This window comes from Vidua chalybeata, chromosome 2 (genome assembly GCF_026979565.1).
Source record: "Vidua chalybeata isolate OUT-0048 chromosome 2, bVidCha1 merged haplotype, whole genome shotgun sequence".
Taxonomy (NCBI): domain Eukaryota; kingdom Metazoa; phylum Chordata; class Aves; order Passeriformes; family Viduidae; genus Vidua; species Vidua chalybeata.
In genome coordinates, this window is record NC_071531.1 from 110,403,897 (window position 1) to 110,423,189 (window position 19,293).

The following is a 19,293-nucleotide window of genomic DNA, read 5'->3' on the forward strand; positions in this document are numbered from 1 at the left end:
TCATTTCTTTGGAAATGGAGAGTAAAAATGCTCAGGGCCAAATTGGCAGGGAGAGTAAATTATCCAGGCTCCCTGCACTTAAATGGATGGATGTCTTCTGCCTTAGCAAGGAGAACACGACATCAATTCAAGCAAGACGGAGAAGCAAACTGGAAATTTTGGGCAGGTGGGGCTCAACACTGCTTTGAGCTGATCTGGCCCAGCACTGCCCTGCCACTCCTAAGCAGCTTGCATCTGTGCCTCTGCTGAAGAGCAGCTTCCACACCAAGCCCAGTTTGCCTGTTCCTCCTTTTTCCACCATCCTCTGGGAATCAGCCTTCAGCTCTCCCCTGGCTCCTGTTTGTGGCATGTTAGCTGGCAGCAGCGCCACGAGGAGCACCTTTCCAGAGCTTTCCTCTGCTCTGTGCAGCACCGAGCTCTGACATTATGCCAGGTCCTCACTGAAATGAGGGGTCTTGGCTGAGGGTTTGCAGCTCAGCTCAAACCTCCCTGTGCCACCAGAGAGAGATCAGGAGCCCATCTCTCTTACTGAATGGCCACTTTCAAGCCTCACCTGTATAACCTGTGGAACTGAAGTGACAACGAGTCCATGGGGAGGCCCTTGGCATCAAGGTCAACCCCTTTTCTATTTCCAACAGCTTTTATGGAAACAATTAGTTCTTCATGAGCTGTTTGCATTTCAGACCTAGCAAGATGATGAAGTTAATACCAACTTAATTACATTATTGGATTTTTGACTGAATATCTGTCTGTCAACAAACATGCAGTTTAGAAGTGAGGTTTCAAAATTAATGGAGACAATTATTGCTTGACTTCTAGATCTCCTGAGCATGGCTTTTCTATCTTCTTTGGTTCCCCATCTGCAAAATATAGCTATTTTCTGCTTCACAGGAGGCTAAGGATTAATACCTTAGTATTATTGAAATAGCAATCTGTGCAGTGATTTGGGTATGGCTACTTGAATTAAAAAGTTCTGCTTTGCAAGGTCTCTTGGTCATAATGATCCTTGGTATTTAGTGGCGTGAGAGGCATAAAGAAAAATTCATTTTCAGCTGAACATTGTGTACAACTAGAGTCACAAATTGCAAAACAAGGAAGTGGAATTTAGTTTCACTCCAGCACAGATTTCTTGGGCAGAAGTCTGCAAATCCATTCTGTTAGGATCCTCCCTGACAGAAAGCTCAGGAGGACAAATCTACATTGTCCCTGTGGTAGCATGTTCTGAGAGGCTGCCAGCAGGGAGCTCTGGGTGAAAACGTGTGCCTCGCTAGTGAAATAAGATAGGTTTGCCTTGCATTAAAAAAAATAAAAGACCAAAAGTCCTACAGGACTAGAAACAGGTCAAGTTGTAATTCTCTTTTCTGGCATGAAATGGAGCAGCACACCCTCTATGAAGCGCAGTGATCCATATGGCTTAAACAGATGTTTATGGCCTAATGCTGTTAAGTATCATTTTTTTTCTTAATCCGTAGTTCATGTGCTTTTGGGAACTTCCAAACCCATTTACCTCCTACACCTGCAATGCATGATGAGAGACTGAGGAACACTGGACATTGCTTCTGATTTATTTATTGAACTGCATATTCTGTATTCTCTTATGCAAAAGCCTTTTCAAGGCAAAGTTTTCATAAGAATCCATAAATCTTGGAAGAACTGATAGGAGTCATTCTGTGAGACTCAGCAGACACCATACGCACAGGTCTTTTCAAGGTGGGGATCATTTCAGAATGCTTGGATCCAGAGTAGGATTTAAGGATGAGATATGACCCAGGCATTCCAAAAAGTGTTGTTTGGAGAGCTATAAGTTATTCGGTTACTTTGCACATTCCTGTTGCAGACTCTCATGTTGTTAATGGAGTATTCCACTGGGCAGAACCTTGAATGTAAGCTGGTACAAACCAAACCTTTCCAGAGTCCAGAACAGCCTTAGATTTCATTGCCTGGGCAACGTGGTGCTCCTCAGGCTGCTGATTCCTGGTTTCTCTCTTGTGCTGGGGTCTTTAGGAGCAAGTCCTGGCATTGCTGTGAGCAAAGCAGACAGACTGCAGTCATTTGCACGGTGAAATTCACCTCACTCTGCAAAGAAAGAAACCAAATGCTATTCCTTGTTTTGCATCCCTTTTGAGAAGACATCTTTTCTTTGAGGCTTCTGCCAGGCTTCCATTTTGATGTTTGGCATCAGAGTTTATGACTTTCATCAGGAAACTAATATCTGCACAAGCTTTCATTGCTCTTAATCTGATGAGATCACATCTGTATTAAAACAATGACATATCCTAGTTCGTGCTAGCTAGACTGCTTCCTAGGTAGCCTTTCATTTAAAATGAGAAATCTTGTTTGAAATGCTTCAATCTGAAGAGAAACCAGAAAGTTCTACATCCATCAGTGATTCATATAAGCTATTATTTGGTAAAATAGGTAAACAGCGTGCTTGCAGATTGGATAGCTCTGTCATAAAACCATAACTTGTCACTGCAGTCTTAAGTAATTGGTATTTAAGAAAGATAATTAATGGAACCATGAGTCACACTAATTAGTTTTACGTACAAGAATGATGTATACAGCTTTCCTAATAAGCAAGGTTTTGATCTCCTTATGAAGTAGGTGTTTTTTTTTTTTTTTTTTTCTTTGATTTAATTTTTAACAGATACTTATCAGGGAAGGAGTTTCCCTTTATGAGAAGAAATTGCATAGATCAGCACATGTGACATGTATCTTTTTAACGTTAATTTATTTCTAATGCTTGTTATACTCAGTTTTATTTCATTATTGTGGTACTCACACTCCAGGTAATATTATCATTATTCCTGGTGATTAATATGGCTACAACAGTGAGGGTTTTTAAAAACCTGTTCTAATTTTTCTGTCTTGAGAATATTTTATACTGGGAATTAGATTAAATATCAGTGTACATTAGATTAAAAATCAGCATAGAGATGAAAGATGGATGTTTGTTTTCTTATGGCTTCAGAAGTAGAACATCACACAGGTATAGATTCCAGAGAGCATAGTGGTATTTTTTATCAAAACTAGAGGAATGCAGAAAATAGTAGATGACTTATAGAGTAACTAATGAGGAGACTTTTAAATTTGGAAAATAATCTGTCATCCAGCGTGGAAATAAGGCTAGCATGCTACTTTGAAGCCTTAAGAGAGTAATTATGCAATGCTGAACTCAAGGATTCTGTGTCTGAAGTGTGTTCTGTAGGGCCCAGTACTGAAAAGCTCTGAGCTACTTCAGCTTCCATTGATTTCAGTCTGAATTGATGGTACTCAGGGACCAATTGCATTTCTTTCCAAAGCAAGGGAAGACAGATTGTGGGTCAGACTTTTGCTCTTTTATTGCACTGAATAGCACCCTTCAGAAATATTTTCAGTGAAATCAGTATGGCATGGGTTACTCACCATCAACTGCTGAGAAACGAGTCCTTCCCTTTCAAAAATGCAATATAAATAATCTGAAAAATGTCAGATGTTTATATCTTCTCAGAGGGCTTTTCTCTATTTCAAAGCTTTTGGTTTTTTTTTGTTCTTTAAAACCTGCAATCACCTTATAAGCAAAGTCCTATTGGTCTTTATTGCTTTTGGCAGTTTAATCAAAAGTATTTTCTATGTGTACATCTGGTTATGTTCTGCTCTGTGCTGGAGCATTCTGCATCAAGTGTTGTTGGTTCCTCTGTGGAGAAGCAGTCATGCTCCTAATCCTGGCATTCCTGCACTTGCTTGAGCAAAACCTGAAGGGTTTTATAGGATGCTGTCATCATTTTTTGTATGAATTTTTTTTCTGACTTGCATGCATGCTTTTTTATCAGTAGTATTATTATAATTTCTGATTTTTTGTTTGAAGGTGTTTTAGAAAAATACTGATGTGTACTAACAATAAATTGTAAGCATTAAGGATGACTGAAAGATGACTGTGCCTGCAAATTAGGGTAAAGATTTTGAAATATACTCTGCTCTGGATCTTAGCAGACAACTGTGTCTTAAGCAAATGTGTGGGAAGAAGAAAAGCAATCCGGAAAAAGCAGCTCTTATAGTTAGTAGAATTTTCTCCCCTTTTCCCCTTCATTGAGTCTGTCTGAAAGTAGGTGTTTTAACATACAGCCATTTCTCGTTAACATGTGTGTGTTTATTTTAGCATGATGGTGTTGTTTTTTTCATCTCCCACTCTGACACAGCATGTTTCATCTGTATATGGTTTCTACTACATGAGACATTTAAAATGGCTCAGCGAAGAAATGGATTCTTGTCACTTAAACTGTCACTCTCTCGTTCTGTGGAAATGTGGTCATTTTAACAGATTTTTAAATTCTGTGTACTCAAAGATTGACTATAAAAATTGAGAGTGATAAATGTCAAGAATTTAAAGGTACCCTGTTGTACCTGTAATAATTTATGTTAATCATGTTTTAATTTAGTCATTTTCAACATACTTGTATTTACAAATTAAACCACTATTATGGTTCTCCTTTGTTTGCATGATATGATTTTATTTTATATTTTTTTTTTCCACTCACCAGATGTTTTCAACACTTTGCTTCCCACTACTGTCATCCCCTCCCTTACCACTGCAACAGTCACAACCAATGTAGCCTTAACAGCCAGCACAACCACATCGGCAACAGCCACCAGCATCAGAGGTACAGTATCCTTCTTTGTTATGGCCTGGGAAGCACATAATAAATAGGAAATTAGAGCTTTGATTTTGATATTTTTGTTTTTTAACAAGGATACAAATTGCTAAAGAGAGGGTGCAAGCATTCAGTTCAGTGTATATTTAACAGAATAATCCAAAGGGTGATAGGTGGGTTAAGAAAGATTTCGTATGACCTTGAATGTTGTCATTGCTCTAGCAGTGTGTATGTGAACTTTGACAGGATGCTTAAATTATTTGTATACATTTGCATTTAATTTTTTAAGGTTAGTAAATTAACTTTAATGTAAAATGCAAGCAAGCTATTTTTAAATAAACGTGACCTTTTTAAGACTGGCTATTTTGGGTGCTACTGTTTAAAACAAGCTAGATGTCTCAGCACTGGAATTTCTGTTGATGAAATCTTGCTTGATAACAAAGAGGCACTATGATGCATCACCCTTGTTAGCCTTTTACAGTTTAAGGCATTCCTAATTTAGGGGTGTTGTTATCTCACCAGAGCTAGAGTAAATGAGCTAAAAGTTCTCTCTCCCCTCCCTGACCCCCATCTGTTGGGGTATTTTCTGTTATAACTTTACAAATGTTTCTAGTAATGCTTCATTTCTTTATGAGCAAAATATAGAGGTTATTTTACTCTTTTATTCAGTGGCTGATCAGATAACTGTTAAATAGGGAAGATGTGTGCAGAAGGTTTTGCAGATTATCATCTTCTGGGTAGCTACAAATCTCTTGTGGTAAATGAAATGGCAGAAGGTTCCCATGTGGTCTCTTGAAAGCTTTCGTTGCACAAGAAGAGAGGAAAATTATATTCTTTTACCACACTGCAAGTGTTGACATGATGAGGTGCAGTTAGGCCAGGAAAGTTAAGACAGCTATGACATCTTTTCTTTCTGGATGCATTGTTAGTAGTCAGTTGTAGCGACCTGTCTAATTTGCAAGAATAAAGATTGTGATAGTATCAGATCACCTAAATTCTTCCTCCACAGGGCACAGACATTTTAATAATGTGGCCTTCATGTGATAAACTGACATCAGACCTAAAATTATATTTTTTAATCTTTAATATTACTTTCAATGTGAAATTGCTGATATTTTAATGAAGAGAGGAAGTGTTTTAGTAGTCCTTTTCCTTCAGGAAGATAAAGCTAGACCATGGAAAACAGCCCAGTGTTCATGAGTCTAAGAGGTTGCAGGAGGAACATTTCCTGAAAAGGAACAGAATGACAGGAATTGCCATGTCTTTATAAAAGAGTGGTTTGTGTAAAGCACAGAAGCCTCCAACTTTCTGAGGGCTCACATCCTGGAAGGACGATGCTCTTGGTGTGCTGTGCTGAAGTTTGCTGCCCTTCATGAATTGTTCTGCTTGTTATGTGGTCATAACTACATCATTGTTATGATTGTACTGATGTTTTTAATGCATTGTCTCACCTCCTAAGTGTGGTTTTGGGCCTCATTTTCTTTCCTGTGGAGTGTTCATTTTCACTGTTTGTGTGTCCAGCATCAATAGAAAGGTCTGAAATGGGGGAATTCTCTTCTAAGTTTCAGCTCTAACCCATGGGAGATTGCATGCAATTTGATGCTACACTTACAGAGATGCTGCTTTAATAGAAAGTAAAAGAAAGGAAATCGAGTGATCAATTGCTGAAACATGAGCACTCACTTTTCCCAGAAAGAAAGAAGTGAATGCAGCAAAATGGCTGAAAAGATGAGACCAATCTCAAGAAGTGGTAGAGTCTGTTGGGGAGATAATCAAAGGGACAAATGAGTGTGGGAAGTCCATTTCCTCAAAATCTTGTATTGAAAAGAAAAATGATAGTTTATCCCAATGCAGAGAGAGAAAATACTACATATGTAATAAACTAATGAAATTGGGTTTTTTAACAGTCTTAAGATATCAAACCTCACTAAAACACAAAAAAAAACGTTACTATAAACATAAATCATGGAAGATATCAATGTGGAAGAAACATGAAAACGGGTATGAAAACTGATGCAAAATTAAATAAACAAATTGTGAGAAATTTAACAAAACAAAAGTGTGTAGAAATACACTAGATGAATAACAAAAATAAGGAAATCAATCACGAACAATGAGGACAAGGCTGAAGTAATTGGTGTTTTAGCCAACAATGGAAGACTGCAGTGGAAACTGGAGTGCTGTTTCTTATGGGGGGTAGGAGGGGATGTCACAGTGAAAAATTACCACAAATGGGGACAGATCAAAGAACAAGGAGAGAAACATAGATATGCTCTGCAAAGAAGCTGAAGGCACCAGCTTGTTTGGTTTTGCTTTCAAAACAGAAGTCAATATGACTCTGATGAAGAGGTATTTTCCAAGTTCAGTGGGAAAATGATTCTGTGTATTAGTGGCAAAGACATTTAGCAGAGACACTTTGCAAGTGCATGGGAGACAGTGACTTAAGATATTCAGCTATTTAAGTTCTGTGACTTCCTTCATCCTGACTTTCTTTCAAAGTGCTTTATTCCCATGGCAGAGGGAATTTCGACAAGGTGCATCTCCTGGGTCTTCTCATCCCCTATCTGTCTTGGACCTGTAAACAATAATGTTCACAGGCTTTCAGTGCCTGTTGTGGAGTTCTGCCATCCTGAAATACAAGACTGAACCTCATCTCCAATGTCAGAGCACCCACCCCACAGAGGTACAAATGACATAAGAGCCATTTCAGAGAAGATCAGCTTTTTCAGTACTATCTGTTGCTAGCTGAGCAAAAAGTACCACATAAACATATTTTCCTTTGACACCTCTGCTTCATATTACAATAAGATTTTTGACATGAAAGAATATATAAGGCCATTAAGTTGAGAAACTATCCATATATTCTCAAACATCAAAACTTTTTTGGTTTGTTGTTTTCTTTCACTTGCTTTGTTGTATCATGTCTTAAGGAAACACGTTTTCCACAGGTCATAGTAGTGTATGCTGTTTGATATCTTTGAACTGGCTTTCCCATAGCTGGCACAATAAACCTTCTAGACATATTTCACTAATTTTGTTCTGAAATTAGTGCTTAATTCTTAAGAGTCTCCGCAGGTAAGTTTTGCAAGACATTACTCTGTTCTGCATGACTTTTACATAGTCCACTTTGAGTATGCATTGCTTCACATCCAGTCACAGGAAATGTCTTTGCAGGCATATGATACAGGGTGTAAAAAGCCAATGGAATCTGTGAATCCAAGGCATTTTGCGTTCTGATTATTGTACCTCCTCATTACCAAAAACCTTAATTCACGAGAAAGAAACTTCTCCAGAAGCCATCAGTTAATTCTGGAACCATGTGATTCATTGCTGTCTTAATCTGCCTGGCATTTAGTAAACAACATGAAAAAGGCTACTGATCCAGTTGGATGACAGCACGATAATTCATAAACTTTCTGTTTAGTCAAACTTTTCACTTTCTCAGAAAACATATGCTTGTTTTTGTTCTCAGTCCTTCAGGAATTAATTATTCTTTTACTGGTACATTACCTACTAACTCAAAAAACCCTAAACATAATTTAATGCCAGTGAGGAATATTGCCCTTTATATATTTGTCAAGGGTATCTTAAAGCCTAATAACCGTGATGAGGAATGTACGACAAAATGAGAATAAAATGTATGAGAAGAAACAAATCTGGAGGACTACTGAAAGAATAATTATACACTGTATGAGTATCTACATCAGTCTTTCTATCAGATTTATGCAATGTTATTTGTGAAAGCTGTGCATGGATCCATGCAATTTTTCCCTTTTATGATTGGGAAGAGGCACAAGAGGATTGTGGATTTGCCCCAACAGTGAAACAATGGATGCTTCCATTAGAGAAATACTTTATTAGTGTAAAGTTAATTTAGGTGGTGCTGTGCCAATCTTTCCAAGACCTGTAGGTGGAGAGGGAGTGTGATTAACAGTCTAGGAGAAGCCACCTCAAGTCAGAACAGCTCTGTGTTTCTGTATTCACAGAGGGGAAAAAGCCTGTGCACACAAATGTACATAAAACCTTCCCATGGGCTGTCCTTATGGTAATCACCCACACATGCACACACACAAACAGAACATTTTGTTTTGTTTAAATCCTTATTTCTATCAAGGAACAAAAAAAGTAGAAGAGGTTATAAAACTTGCTTGTTTTTTACTTATTACTGAAGACTGAAATCTCGCCTCCACCATCACCACCCAGACAGGTGGAAATGTAACAATGTCAATCCCAGTCTCAAAAGACAGATCCATTCAGTTTGATGGCACATATCAGAGTGACTCAGACTCAGCTGACTCACTTGGATGGTGACTGTACCAGAATGTTCAAAGCTTTATATAGCAACGCCTGGAAACATCTCCAGAAGTTGTTGTGTGCAGCACAGACGTGATGCTGCTCCCAGGCAGCACTGGGAGAGATCAAGAGTTTATTTGCCAGGGTGACCACAAAGCCAAAAAATGCACACATTTATATATCAGTGAAATCCCTGCCTTATTATAATCCACTTTGCTTTTATTTGGTTTAGCTTCAGAGCTATATAAAATAAAGATTTCTTAAAGGAAATCTGTGGAGCTAAATTCAGGAGTTTACAGTGACATAAGGAGGGGTTTGAGGATGTAATCATTTTGAAAAATATTGTGACTTTAAGTGTGCATATTTCTATTTTATAGTATAACTGACAACCATCTTTTTTTTTTCCTAGTTTTACCTTGAAGTCTCTATTAAAAAAAAAAAAAAAAAAAGAACCAAACTAAACCCAACCCTAATAAAATAACTGTGTCATTATAGGCAGCTTAAATGCAGAAACTACTTGAACAGTACTTCTAGTCCGCATACTTCTTCCTAGCAAAAAATGCTAAACATCACCGGTTCTTGCCTTATGATTTTTTTTTCCTCATAATCTGATTAATATAACTTGGCAGGCTGAGCTATTGATGAAGAGAGAAACAACAAAGCAAGGAAAAGCTATAGAATATGTGAGGGGCAGAGTAGATAAGGGTAGACTTACACTTTAAATATAGTTGTGCGTGCTTACTTGCATTCAGCTCTGGTAATAAAAATGATCCTTGTCTAACGTTAAAAGCACTTTCCTATGGCAGCCAGCTAAAAGCTCATTTATATACTACTACTACTACTATAAAAGTTCATTTATATACTACTTTATCACTGTAGCAGTAACATAAAACCTAATCTGTGGCTGGGTTTGTTCAAACTGTGTAGGAAAATTAGAATTTTCTATGTTTTATTTCTTCTTTCTCCCTACTTTTTCACTAGTCTCCTACTGGCTTACCCAAGGTCTAGATTTGTCAGAAGAACGAACAATTTGAGATTCAGACAACAGCCTTAGATGGTTTTTTTTTTTTCCATTAGACATTCAACTCATCATCATCCATCATTCAAGAACTGCCATCTCTTGATTTTATACTGATTTCTTTCATTACCATTATTTTTACAATCTACTTGTTCCTCAGCTGTATAGATGGTGTGTTAAAAAATCACAATAAACCTATGTTAGACCATGATGAGATCTCAAACTTACTTTCCAGGCCTCATTTCCAAAATCTCTGAACAGGGCTGTCGTAGTCAGAGCTGTTACTCAGGTGAAACATCCACAAGCTACAGCTGAGTAATGGCTGGAAAACTTTCCCTAGCATCTGCAACCAGCTGGTAGACCAAACTGTTGGATTTTTTTTATATCAAAATATACCTGTTGTGAACAGGGAGTTTTTTAAGTTCTACAGCAATATTTTCATGAGGCTTAGTCATCCACAGTGCCCGTTTTAGGGGTTGCACAGTTTTGTTCCTTTTCTGAAGCACCATTTAATTAGGGTTTCGTTCCACTAGTCAGGCTTAGTGATGCAATTAGTGCTGTGAATTCTCAAAGCTCACAGATTTAAGATCAACAGAGGAGCTTGTAGCATCTGTTCTAACTCAAAGAGAGTTTTGGTTTTCAGGTCTGATAGATACAGAGCAAAGAAAACCTTCTTATAACATAATCTGGGGAAAAAAAAAAAAAGAAAGATTAAACCCCTCCCTTCAACACCCCTCCCCCCAAAAAACCCCACAAAACAAACAAAAATATTAAAAACAAAACAAAACAAATATTCTCAAGCAGTTTCAAGCAGTTTCATAATTTATTGGTTAGATTCCTACAGATTTCTATACCCCTATAGAATTAGAAAAATGGCAAACATTATGTGTTCACATGCATGGTGATCACAGACCAAAACCATGCCAGCTCCAAGCAAGAGGTTGTACAAACATAGTATGATAATAAACTTTTTTTTTTTTTTTTTTTTAATTTACGGCTAGGAATTAGGGGTATTAGTGCACCCACATGAGATATCTTCCTGTGTCTCAGAGGCAACAGGGCAGTAAGAGCAGCTGAATGTGGTTATGGAAGGAGGAAATTTTTCATGCAATGTGAAACTAAATATAAAACTGCATTATCACTACATGCTGAAAAATGGAAACGGAAATACAGAAAATGTGTGTCGTGAGCAGACCAAAATCAAACCTAAATGCTTCTGTGTGGAATTTCCAGTTCTCAGATACTTTTAAAAGATGTTTTATAGTTGTAATTTCAATCCAAGAATAATCCTCAAGGCAACGCGTACATCACTCATGCAGTCTAACCATCAAAAAAAATTCTGGCAACATGACCCACATGAGGCTAGTTACCTCCATTGCCATGTAAAGTACTTGTGCTTTGCAATTTTTACCTTTACAAACTAAAGCAGAGACCTGTGCCATTTACAAAATGGCAATTTTCTGTGCTTAACAGCCATTATGATATAAGATGAAGACCGTCATCATTATTACACATTATTTGGTCATATTATTCATGAAATGAGGCTGTTGCATTCTGGAACAAATAAAGATAGATTTCATGATCTGAATAGTTTACCAAGTAAATGAATATCATAAATGAGACATAGATTAAGCTACAGGCATGCTGAATACATGAAAGAAAATATCATATCATCATATATTAGGAACCTGCTCTTTGTGTCTGGGACAAATATTTCTAGTGCTAACAAATCCATCCAGCTGTCAGCTTGCAGTAATGAAGTAGGCAACTTAAAAAGTACACAATGATTTCCAGCCTTGATGGATTATCACTTAACCCAAAATGCAAGGCTGAGCAGATAAGTATCACAATTGGTTGATGGTCTGATAAAGATTCCATTATATAGCTAAGCTCTGGAGAGGCTTCAGCAATGCGTCAGGAATTCAAACATTCCCAGCCTAAGCTCTGATCACACTGGGGGTTTTTTTGGCTCTTTTTTGCCTTTTTTTTTTTCCTACTGCATATGAATTATGCAGTCTGACAGTCTCTATTGTAAACTGGCAGTGCAAGAAGTTCTCCAAATTAAGAGTCCCTTCTGCTGGAAGCATTTTTAGTGCCTGCCAAGAGCATCCTTTGCTCTGAGTTCAGCCTCAGACCTCGCCTCAGTTGCCACAAGCTGTAAGGTGTTAGCTCTTCTGCTCAGCCTCCACGTGCAGCTAGCAGGGAAGCACAGGCATTTCCAAAAAAGTCCCTGGGAAGAAGGACTGAAGTTATCAGTGCCACCAGCTCCATGCAAAGTGCTACACCACAGTCAGCGTGTTCTGATGTCACACACTGACCATTTTCATCTGACCTCTAGTTGGGTGCTAACCTCAAGTTAGTGGTTTTCAACATTCAGTTGTAAACAAGGTATGAAAACTATACCATTCATACTAACTTCCTGCTATCTTCAGGCTTAAAATGTGATTTTCAAAATAATAACTTTTTAAAAAGTGGGGTTTTGTACCTCTTGCTTTAAAAGCCAGAATTCTACTGATTTCAAGAGGTTTTGGTGGCGTCTCTACAAGCAGTTTGGTTAAATGAGTTTATCCCATCTCACTTGCAGGTAGCTCTGAAGTGGATGTATCTAGATTTTCCAGTCCAAAGAGAGACAGGCAATTTTTAGTGTATTGTCAGTGCTGCCCCATAAGCTTGACAATGGCTTGCAGGCATCCAAAGTATTTCCTCTACAGAAAAACAGGCTGTACTTTCCTTTCTTCCAAGTAAAACTTTACATATAGATAAGCTCATTAATTTTCAGTAGGACTGTATGTAGTTTTGGTGTGTTATTCACAGATAAAATCTGTGATCTGCTCAGTCAAGAGGGACCTGCTGGGTCAGTTAGCCTAAATTCTTGTATAGTTTCCTGTCTCATAGATTTATAATGAGACACAGAAACCTTTATTTTATTAAAGAGCATTCACCAGAACATATGTAGACTTAATTTAGGACCTAAGGAAACAGAGAATCTGCAGTTCCCCTTAGTGTTTCTCTTCAGCACTTAGTTATCCTCACTGTTACAAACTTGAGCCTTGCTTCTCACTTCAGTGTCTTTGAGGTTAACAACCACAGATTGATTCTTGAAGGCTTCACATTCCATATGCATTTTCTTCTCAAAAGCAAATATTTATTATAAAGAAGACTCTGTAAATATGCTTTGAAATTGATTCTTGAGTTTCACTTGAAAGAATTGAATCTATGATCTTTAGGATCTTATTAAGACTGTGATGTGGTTGGTTTTAAGGACATTGTCAAGCACATCTTTAATGATGAGTTTTAAGGGCAATATATTTGGTTTCTGACAGCAGGGAGAAAGATTAAGCAAATGGTTGCTGTTGAGTGTCCTTCACTGTTGCTGTATTTATATGGGATCACAAAATTTAGTTTTACTTTGTTTAGAGAAGTGTTTATGGTATTTTAAAGGCACTACCCACAAAAACTGGTATCTATTTTTTTTATATTTATTACTAGTAAATAAGGCAGATTTTGGCAAGTTCTGTGGTGTCAGGGTATTGATAAAGTGCTTCACTATTCCAAGAAAAAGTATACAACTAAATATTGTTATAGCTAACAACAAGGACATCTAAAGCAACTGTTCCAGTGCCGCGTGGGATGTTAAAAAAAAAGACTGAAGTGGCGCCAAGTTCTAGAAATGAGGAAAGAAAAAAGAGAGAAAAATGCTTATAGTTTCAAATGTATTGCTAACACCTTTAATAAAAAATACACGTCTTTCTCACAAACCAGTGAACTAAAGTCATCAACTGTGCCTTTGAAGCTGAAAAGATTACTCTCTCTGCCCTTCGTTTCTCTGACACTCCACTTGAAACACAGTTAATAACTTCCAGTGTGAGCCTCACAAAATGCAGAATTGATACTAATTATATTAAGTTTTTTGGATGAAAGATGACCTTGGTGAAACTTGAAGCTATAGCATTCCCAGAACAAAAAAAAAAAAAAAAAAAAAAGCAAAATCTACAGAGAGTGACTTTGGAGATTATTTAACCCGACCTATTAATTTTTGCATGTGAAGTTATTCAGACTGTGAATACAAAAAAGGGTATTCTTAAGGTTTGTTGGGTTTTTTTTTAGCATTTTTCAGAGCATTGAAATAAGTTGCTGAATCACATGCCTGGGTTTTTTTTTTTTTTTTCTGTGTTAGTCATTTGAGGTGTCTTTTCTCTGTCAGATTCAGTGAGTGCACTGTGGAGAAAAGGGGGTGCCACAGTGCTTGGAGGGGCTGGTACATTGGGTGTGTGTCAGCAGTTAACAAAGGCAAACAAGTGAACAAAAATCAAATGCCAGTGTTTTAAAAGATTAGCTTCAAACACACCTTTAAAGGAAAGGAGTGGAAGAGAAGTCTGGTTTGAAATCCACGGTCTCGTAATCACAGCTGAGTTCATTTTTTGTCACTGCAAAATTGAGAAAAAGAGAGAATTACAAACTCATCTACTCTGAGAAATACAGGGTGGAAACCTTATTCAATAACACTTGACTCACTGTTTGGCTGACTATAAAAGACTGAACAGAGAAGCAGAACTGGAACTGACTGACTGAAAAAATGAAATTCAGAACCAACACAAGGAAGTACTTTTCACTGCAAAAGAAATACAATTTTTCAATAGCCTACTGAGCCAAGTTTGGAATTGGAGGCACTGGGGTCATTAAAGAAGAAGGGACATACTATTATGGAAGAACTGTGTTAACCAGGATGACTTGCAATGGGCTAAATGGCCTTTTCCTTTTCCCCAAATTTATGTTCTTTTTGAAAAACTTTGATTACAAGTCATCCTGCTGTGATTTAGATAGCATGAATTTGAAAAGAATGTATCAAATCTTTTCAATCAAGATGCTTGGGTTTCTTTCCAGTCTGAATTCTTGCAAGCCTGTAATAGAAAACCATCAGTCAAGGGAAAGAAGTATCAGGAGTAGCAATTTACCTTAATGTACAATTTCCTTTTCTGGCATAAAGGCTAAGAGACAAGGATCCCAGACAACAAAGGCCAGAATATAAATCTTTATGGGAATATATAAAAAAAAAAGGCGAAAAAAAAAAGAAAGAAAAATCTACCAGATTGACAATTTGAGGAAGACATTTTATTTCTTTTGTATGCTTCTTTTCTTGTGGCTAACAAGTCTCTACTGTATACACATCAGGTCATGAAGTGCACTCAGCACCCAACAGAGAAGAGACAAGTTTCATTTTAATGAATTCAAAATGCTGTAATGGACTTTAGCATTGCCTTTGGACCAGGTCCCTGGACACACTTGACAGAAGCTGGCTTTTAAAACTATATTAATTTGTTAGACAATGGGAATATCACAGAAAATGAATATGTAAAGCTTTTTTTTTTTTTTTTCTTTTTTTTTTTTCTTTTTTTTTTTTGGTGCAGTTTTCTGTAAGAGGAACATTTCTGATGTTTAGCTTTGAGTATCACTCAATTACTGAATCCAGTGCAGGAATCCACTCTGTTATTGGGCTGAATTGTAAATATTGGGCACACTTTGAGATTCTTTGGCACAATTACTGCCACCAATCCTGAACTCATTTATCACCTACAATGCAGTTTTGTTAGTGTGAATGCTGAGTTGCTACTCTGTGTGTGGGGACATCCATATGTCAGACTGTTGTGGGGTTTGGGGGTAAGCTGTGTGGTTTTGAAAACAATAGAAGCCCTGGGTCATTTAAGTTTTTAAGGGTTGCCTAATTCCAGAGCCCTTCCCCTCCAGTTCATATCAAAAGCATCTGTTCCCAGTATTTCTGGAATTAGTAACACTAAGAAGAAATTAGACTTATATTGCATTCATCTTGGCTCTCCTCCACCACAAGACCTTGTGCCAAGTAATTTGTGAGTGGTTTTATGGATTCCCAGTCCCTATGGGATTTTTTGTTGTTGCTGTCTTTATCGCAGGTCCCTGTATTATAGAACAACTGTGGGAAAGTCTGTTAATTGTTTTTTCTGATGAAAATTTTCACCTTTTTACGTTCTGGTGCTTTTGAGTAGTACTCACTAATTCTTACCAAATCATTTCTGTTGAAAAATTTACTTCAAATTACTACTATGACACAGAGATTTCAGTCTTGTTTTCCCATGCAGAATGTGATTCTTTATATTTATTAAGAAATGTGAATGGAATGTAGGATTTTTGCATAGTTCTACTCAACCAAATAAACATTCAGGGGAGTAATTGATACACAACAGAAATTCACAGTATTGTGGGCTTGCCTTCAACCCTATAATAAAATATATTTCTTGTATGCAGTCTGAAACATCTTGCTCCTCTTATATTTGCAGTGTTGTGGAGAAATTAAGAACATCAGGAAAGTTCAAGGGCAGGCAACTTTTTCTTCAGGGTTTTTGTTGTGTTTTGTTTTTTACATAGGCAATGCCTGCATGCACTTGTATATAATAAAATAAAAAATAATGCTCATAATATGAACAACACATGGGTCAGTCTAAAACACATTTTCAAATGTGTCTGTTTTATTAAAAAAGTGATGAACTGCCAAGCTGAATTCTGAAGACAGAACATAAGGAGCAGATTCAAGGGCTTTGGAAGTTAATGCTGCTCAAATACATTCAGAGGGGTTTTTTTTTAATTGTTTTTTACTGTTGGCAATGTGTTGCCTTTTTCTATAGGCTTCTAAACCTATTAGTAACTGTCCTGGTTTCTAGACAGGTTTCAAAATCCTACCATATTAAACCATTTTGTGAAGAATTCTTTTAATCTATGGTTGGTTGATACACGGCAGTATTTGAGTTTAGTTCAGTATTCAAACACAATCCTATAGTATACTTTTGTCTCTCAATGTAAACAAAATTAAACATACTCAACACCTAGAATATAAAAAGAGGTCATATAAAACAGTCTTCATTCTTTTTGGGGTCATCTGATTTAGGTTCTGAAGGATTGGACATGGCTTAAACCCTTCCCTGTCTTTTGTTGGCTACAGAATGATGCTGCTAATTCTTCATGCTTTCACAAACTTCAGTAAAGAACCAGGGTAAAAGCTCTTAATGAGTATTTAAAGTCACAAGTGTCTAAAATTCAATGGGTCAGATGGTTGAGGAAGGCAATAGGAAAAACAAAGCTGGATAAAAGAAAATTAGTGGCTTCTTCTGTGCATTGTAACCTCTTCAATTTTCCTATTGTTGCCCATTTCAACCTCATATTTCTCTATCACATTTTTTCTTATTATCATTCACTTTTTATTTATCTCACTTTTACTATTGATTAACTAATTTTAAAAAGGAATATACTCAGGGTAATATTGTGGATATGCCATATTTCAATTGCCTTCTTCATTCAGAGTCAGAATTGGCATTAATCCATTTAGTTGAACTCTGGGCTTGTCCAGTCTGGAGTAAAAGAGGCTGATCCTGAGGAGGAAAAATGGAGAGGCAAGTGCTGATCTCTTCCTTGGCATCCAGTGACAGGAATGGTTCAGAGCTTCACCAAGAGAGATTCTGACTGGCATTAGGAAACATTTCTTTACCAGGAGAGTGGTCAAGCACTGAACCAGCCCTCCTGGAGAGAGAGGTGGTAGATGCCCCATGCCTGTCAGTGTTTAGGAGGCTTTGGACAATGCCATCAATCAAGATTTTTTGAGAGTCAGGCCTGAAGCAATCAGGCAGTTGAGCTGGATGATCACTGTGGGTCCCTTTCACCGTGGCTTTTCTGTTCTGTTCTATTTTGTTCCATTGTATTCTATTCATCCCTAACATTTATATCATGGCAGCCACAGCAGATGCCTAAGGTTGCACTGGAACTCGCAAACCTCCAGTTGAGAGAGGTTCCTGGAAAGATCTAAGCTTTACATTTAATATCACACATGAAAATTTAGGTCATCTTCCCTTCCAAATAAATTATAATCAAAGGATTCAAGTTATGGAATAATGTAATTTTTTAAAAGGCACACAAACGTTTAGAAGAGTTACAGTCATAGATTTCCCATCTGTTGCTGGATCCCTTCAATAAATGGCTTTTTAATGCTTGAAAGAACTATTTTAATTCTCTTTGTAAGGGTTAGAAGAGGGTCTTTTGTACTGTGTTCAAAAGACCAGTGTTGGAAAAGGGCAGTTATGTTAGCCATATTGCGATATTAAAAGTATGTTAAAAGGATGGCTGCTGGAAAAGGGAAAAAGGAAAATGGCAGTCAAATGATCTCAGAGTCTTGGTCAGTTGAGAGTTCCAAGAATCAGCTTCATTAGTCCTGAATATCAACTAAAGCTTAACTTCAGACATCAGATCTAGGTCAAAAATTACCATGGATGAGTTATTTATTAGCAAAGGCAGTAAGTGGAATTTTCCAAATGGAATGTACACTTTTTCTGCCAAAAAAGCACCTGTTCCTTATTTCTTTTTTCAGTTAATTGACCTATGTCAATAAATTTATTCTTTCCATCAATATGTTATATCTTAAGATCTCAGTTTTATCTGCTGATATTTCATTAACATTAATTATTGATTTTGCATTGCCTGTATTGTAGTGAAAGAAAAATACAGATAAAAACCTAAAAATGAAAGTATATAGGACTGAAAAAAATGGGTTTTTAAGACTGTAAGGTGGTAAGTCCCAGGAAAACACGTGATGCCCACTCACTGTTGTAGGAATGTGAACTAATCCTGACTGCATTCCACAGCTTTTCTTTCAGCAATCAAAAGGAAAATGATGTATCAGCAGCAGAGCTGTGCTGCATTGGCAGCACCCCTTACATACATAGCAGGGCAAGAGCATGGCAAAGAATGGGACCTGCAATCCAGCAGAGTGTTATTCAGCCTAAACTTTACAGATGGTAAATTTACTAAAATGTAAGAACTTTTTGTCAGCTTTACATGACATTCAGCATACATTAGGATTACATATTAATTGAATGCGTTTGTGACTACATAAAAACACAAAATATTCCTAACATTAACGCTTTTCTAGGTGCCTTCCCATGACCTGATCTCTTATCTTCTGCACAAGGGACAGTAGTCAGGCTGCAGATACTGCCCTGATCCTGCAAACCCACCCACGTTGCAATGTATCAGCAATCCCATGGAAATCAGGGAAGCTACATCTGGTTTTTAATTCAAATGCATGTGTGTCTGTGGGACGTTAGGACCCTGTTTGACATTAGGGGTAAACCCCATTCTTTGAACTTTTACTTCAGCAAGTTTATTTGGAAGGTTGTCTAGAAGGCACTGTGGCATAATCATGGCCAAATATTCCATTAGCTTGCTTTTTTTTTTTTTTTTTCATTTAGTTATTGCATACTGAAACAAGTAGAACAAAAATGAGGGGTTTTAGTTTGTTCTTTTTTCTTGGCATCCAGTCTGTGTTATTATAGA

General features: G+C 37.2%; 1 protein-coding gene across 3 annotated transcripts in view; it reads left to right on the forward strand.

The window, feature by feature from the left end:
- Nucleotides 1-19,293, forward strand: part of CADM2 (cell adhesion molecule 2) — a 571,525-nt gene that overhangs the window by 516,469 nt on the left and 35,763 nt on the right. For 2 of the 3 annotated variants that reach the window (XM_053934157.1, XM_053934158.1), the window contains one exon: nucleotides 4,521-4,640. The exons of the other annotated variant lie outside the window; for it this stretch is intronic. In XM_053934157.1, coding sequence (XP_053790132.1) covers nucleotides 4,521-4,640 — 120 coding nt within the window. The remainder of the gene's footprint in view (nucleotides 1-4,520; nucleotides 4,641-19,293) is intronic. 3 annotated transcript variants of the gene reach the window in all.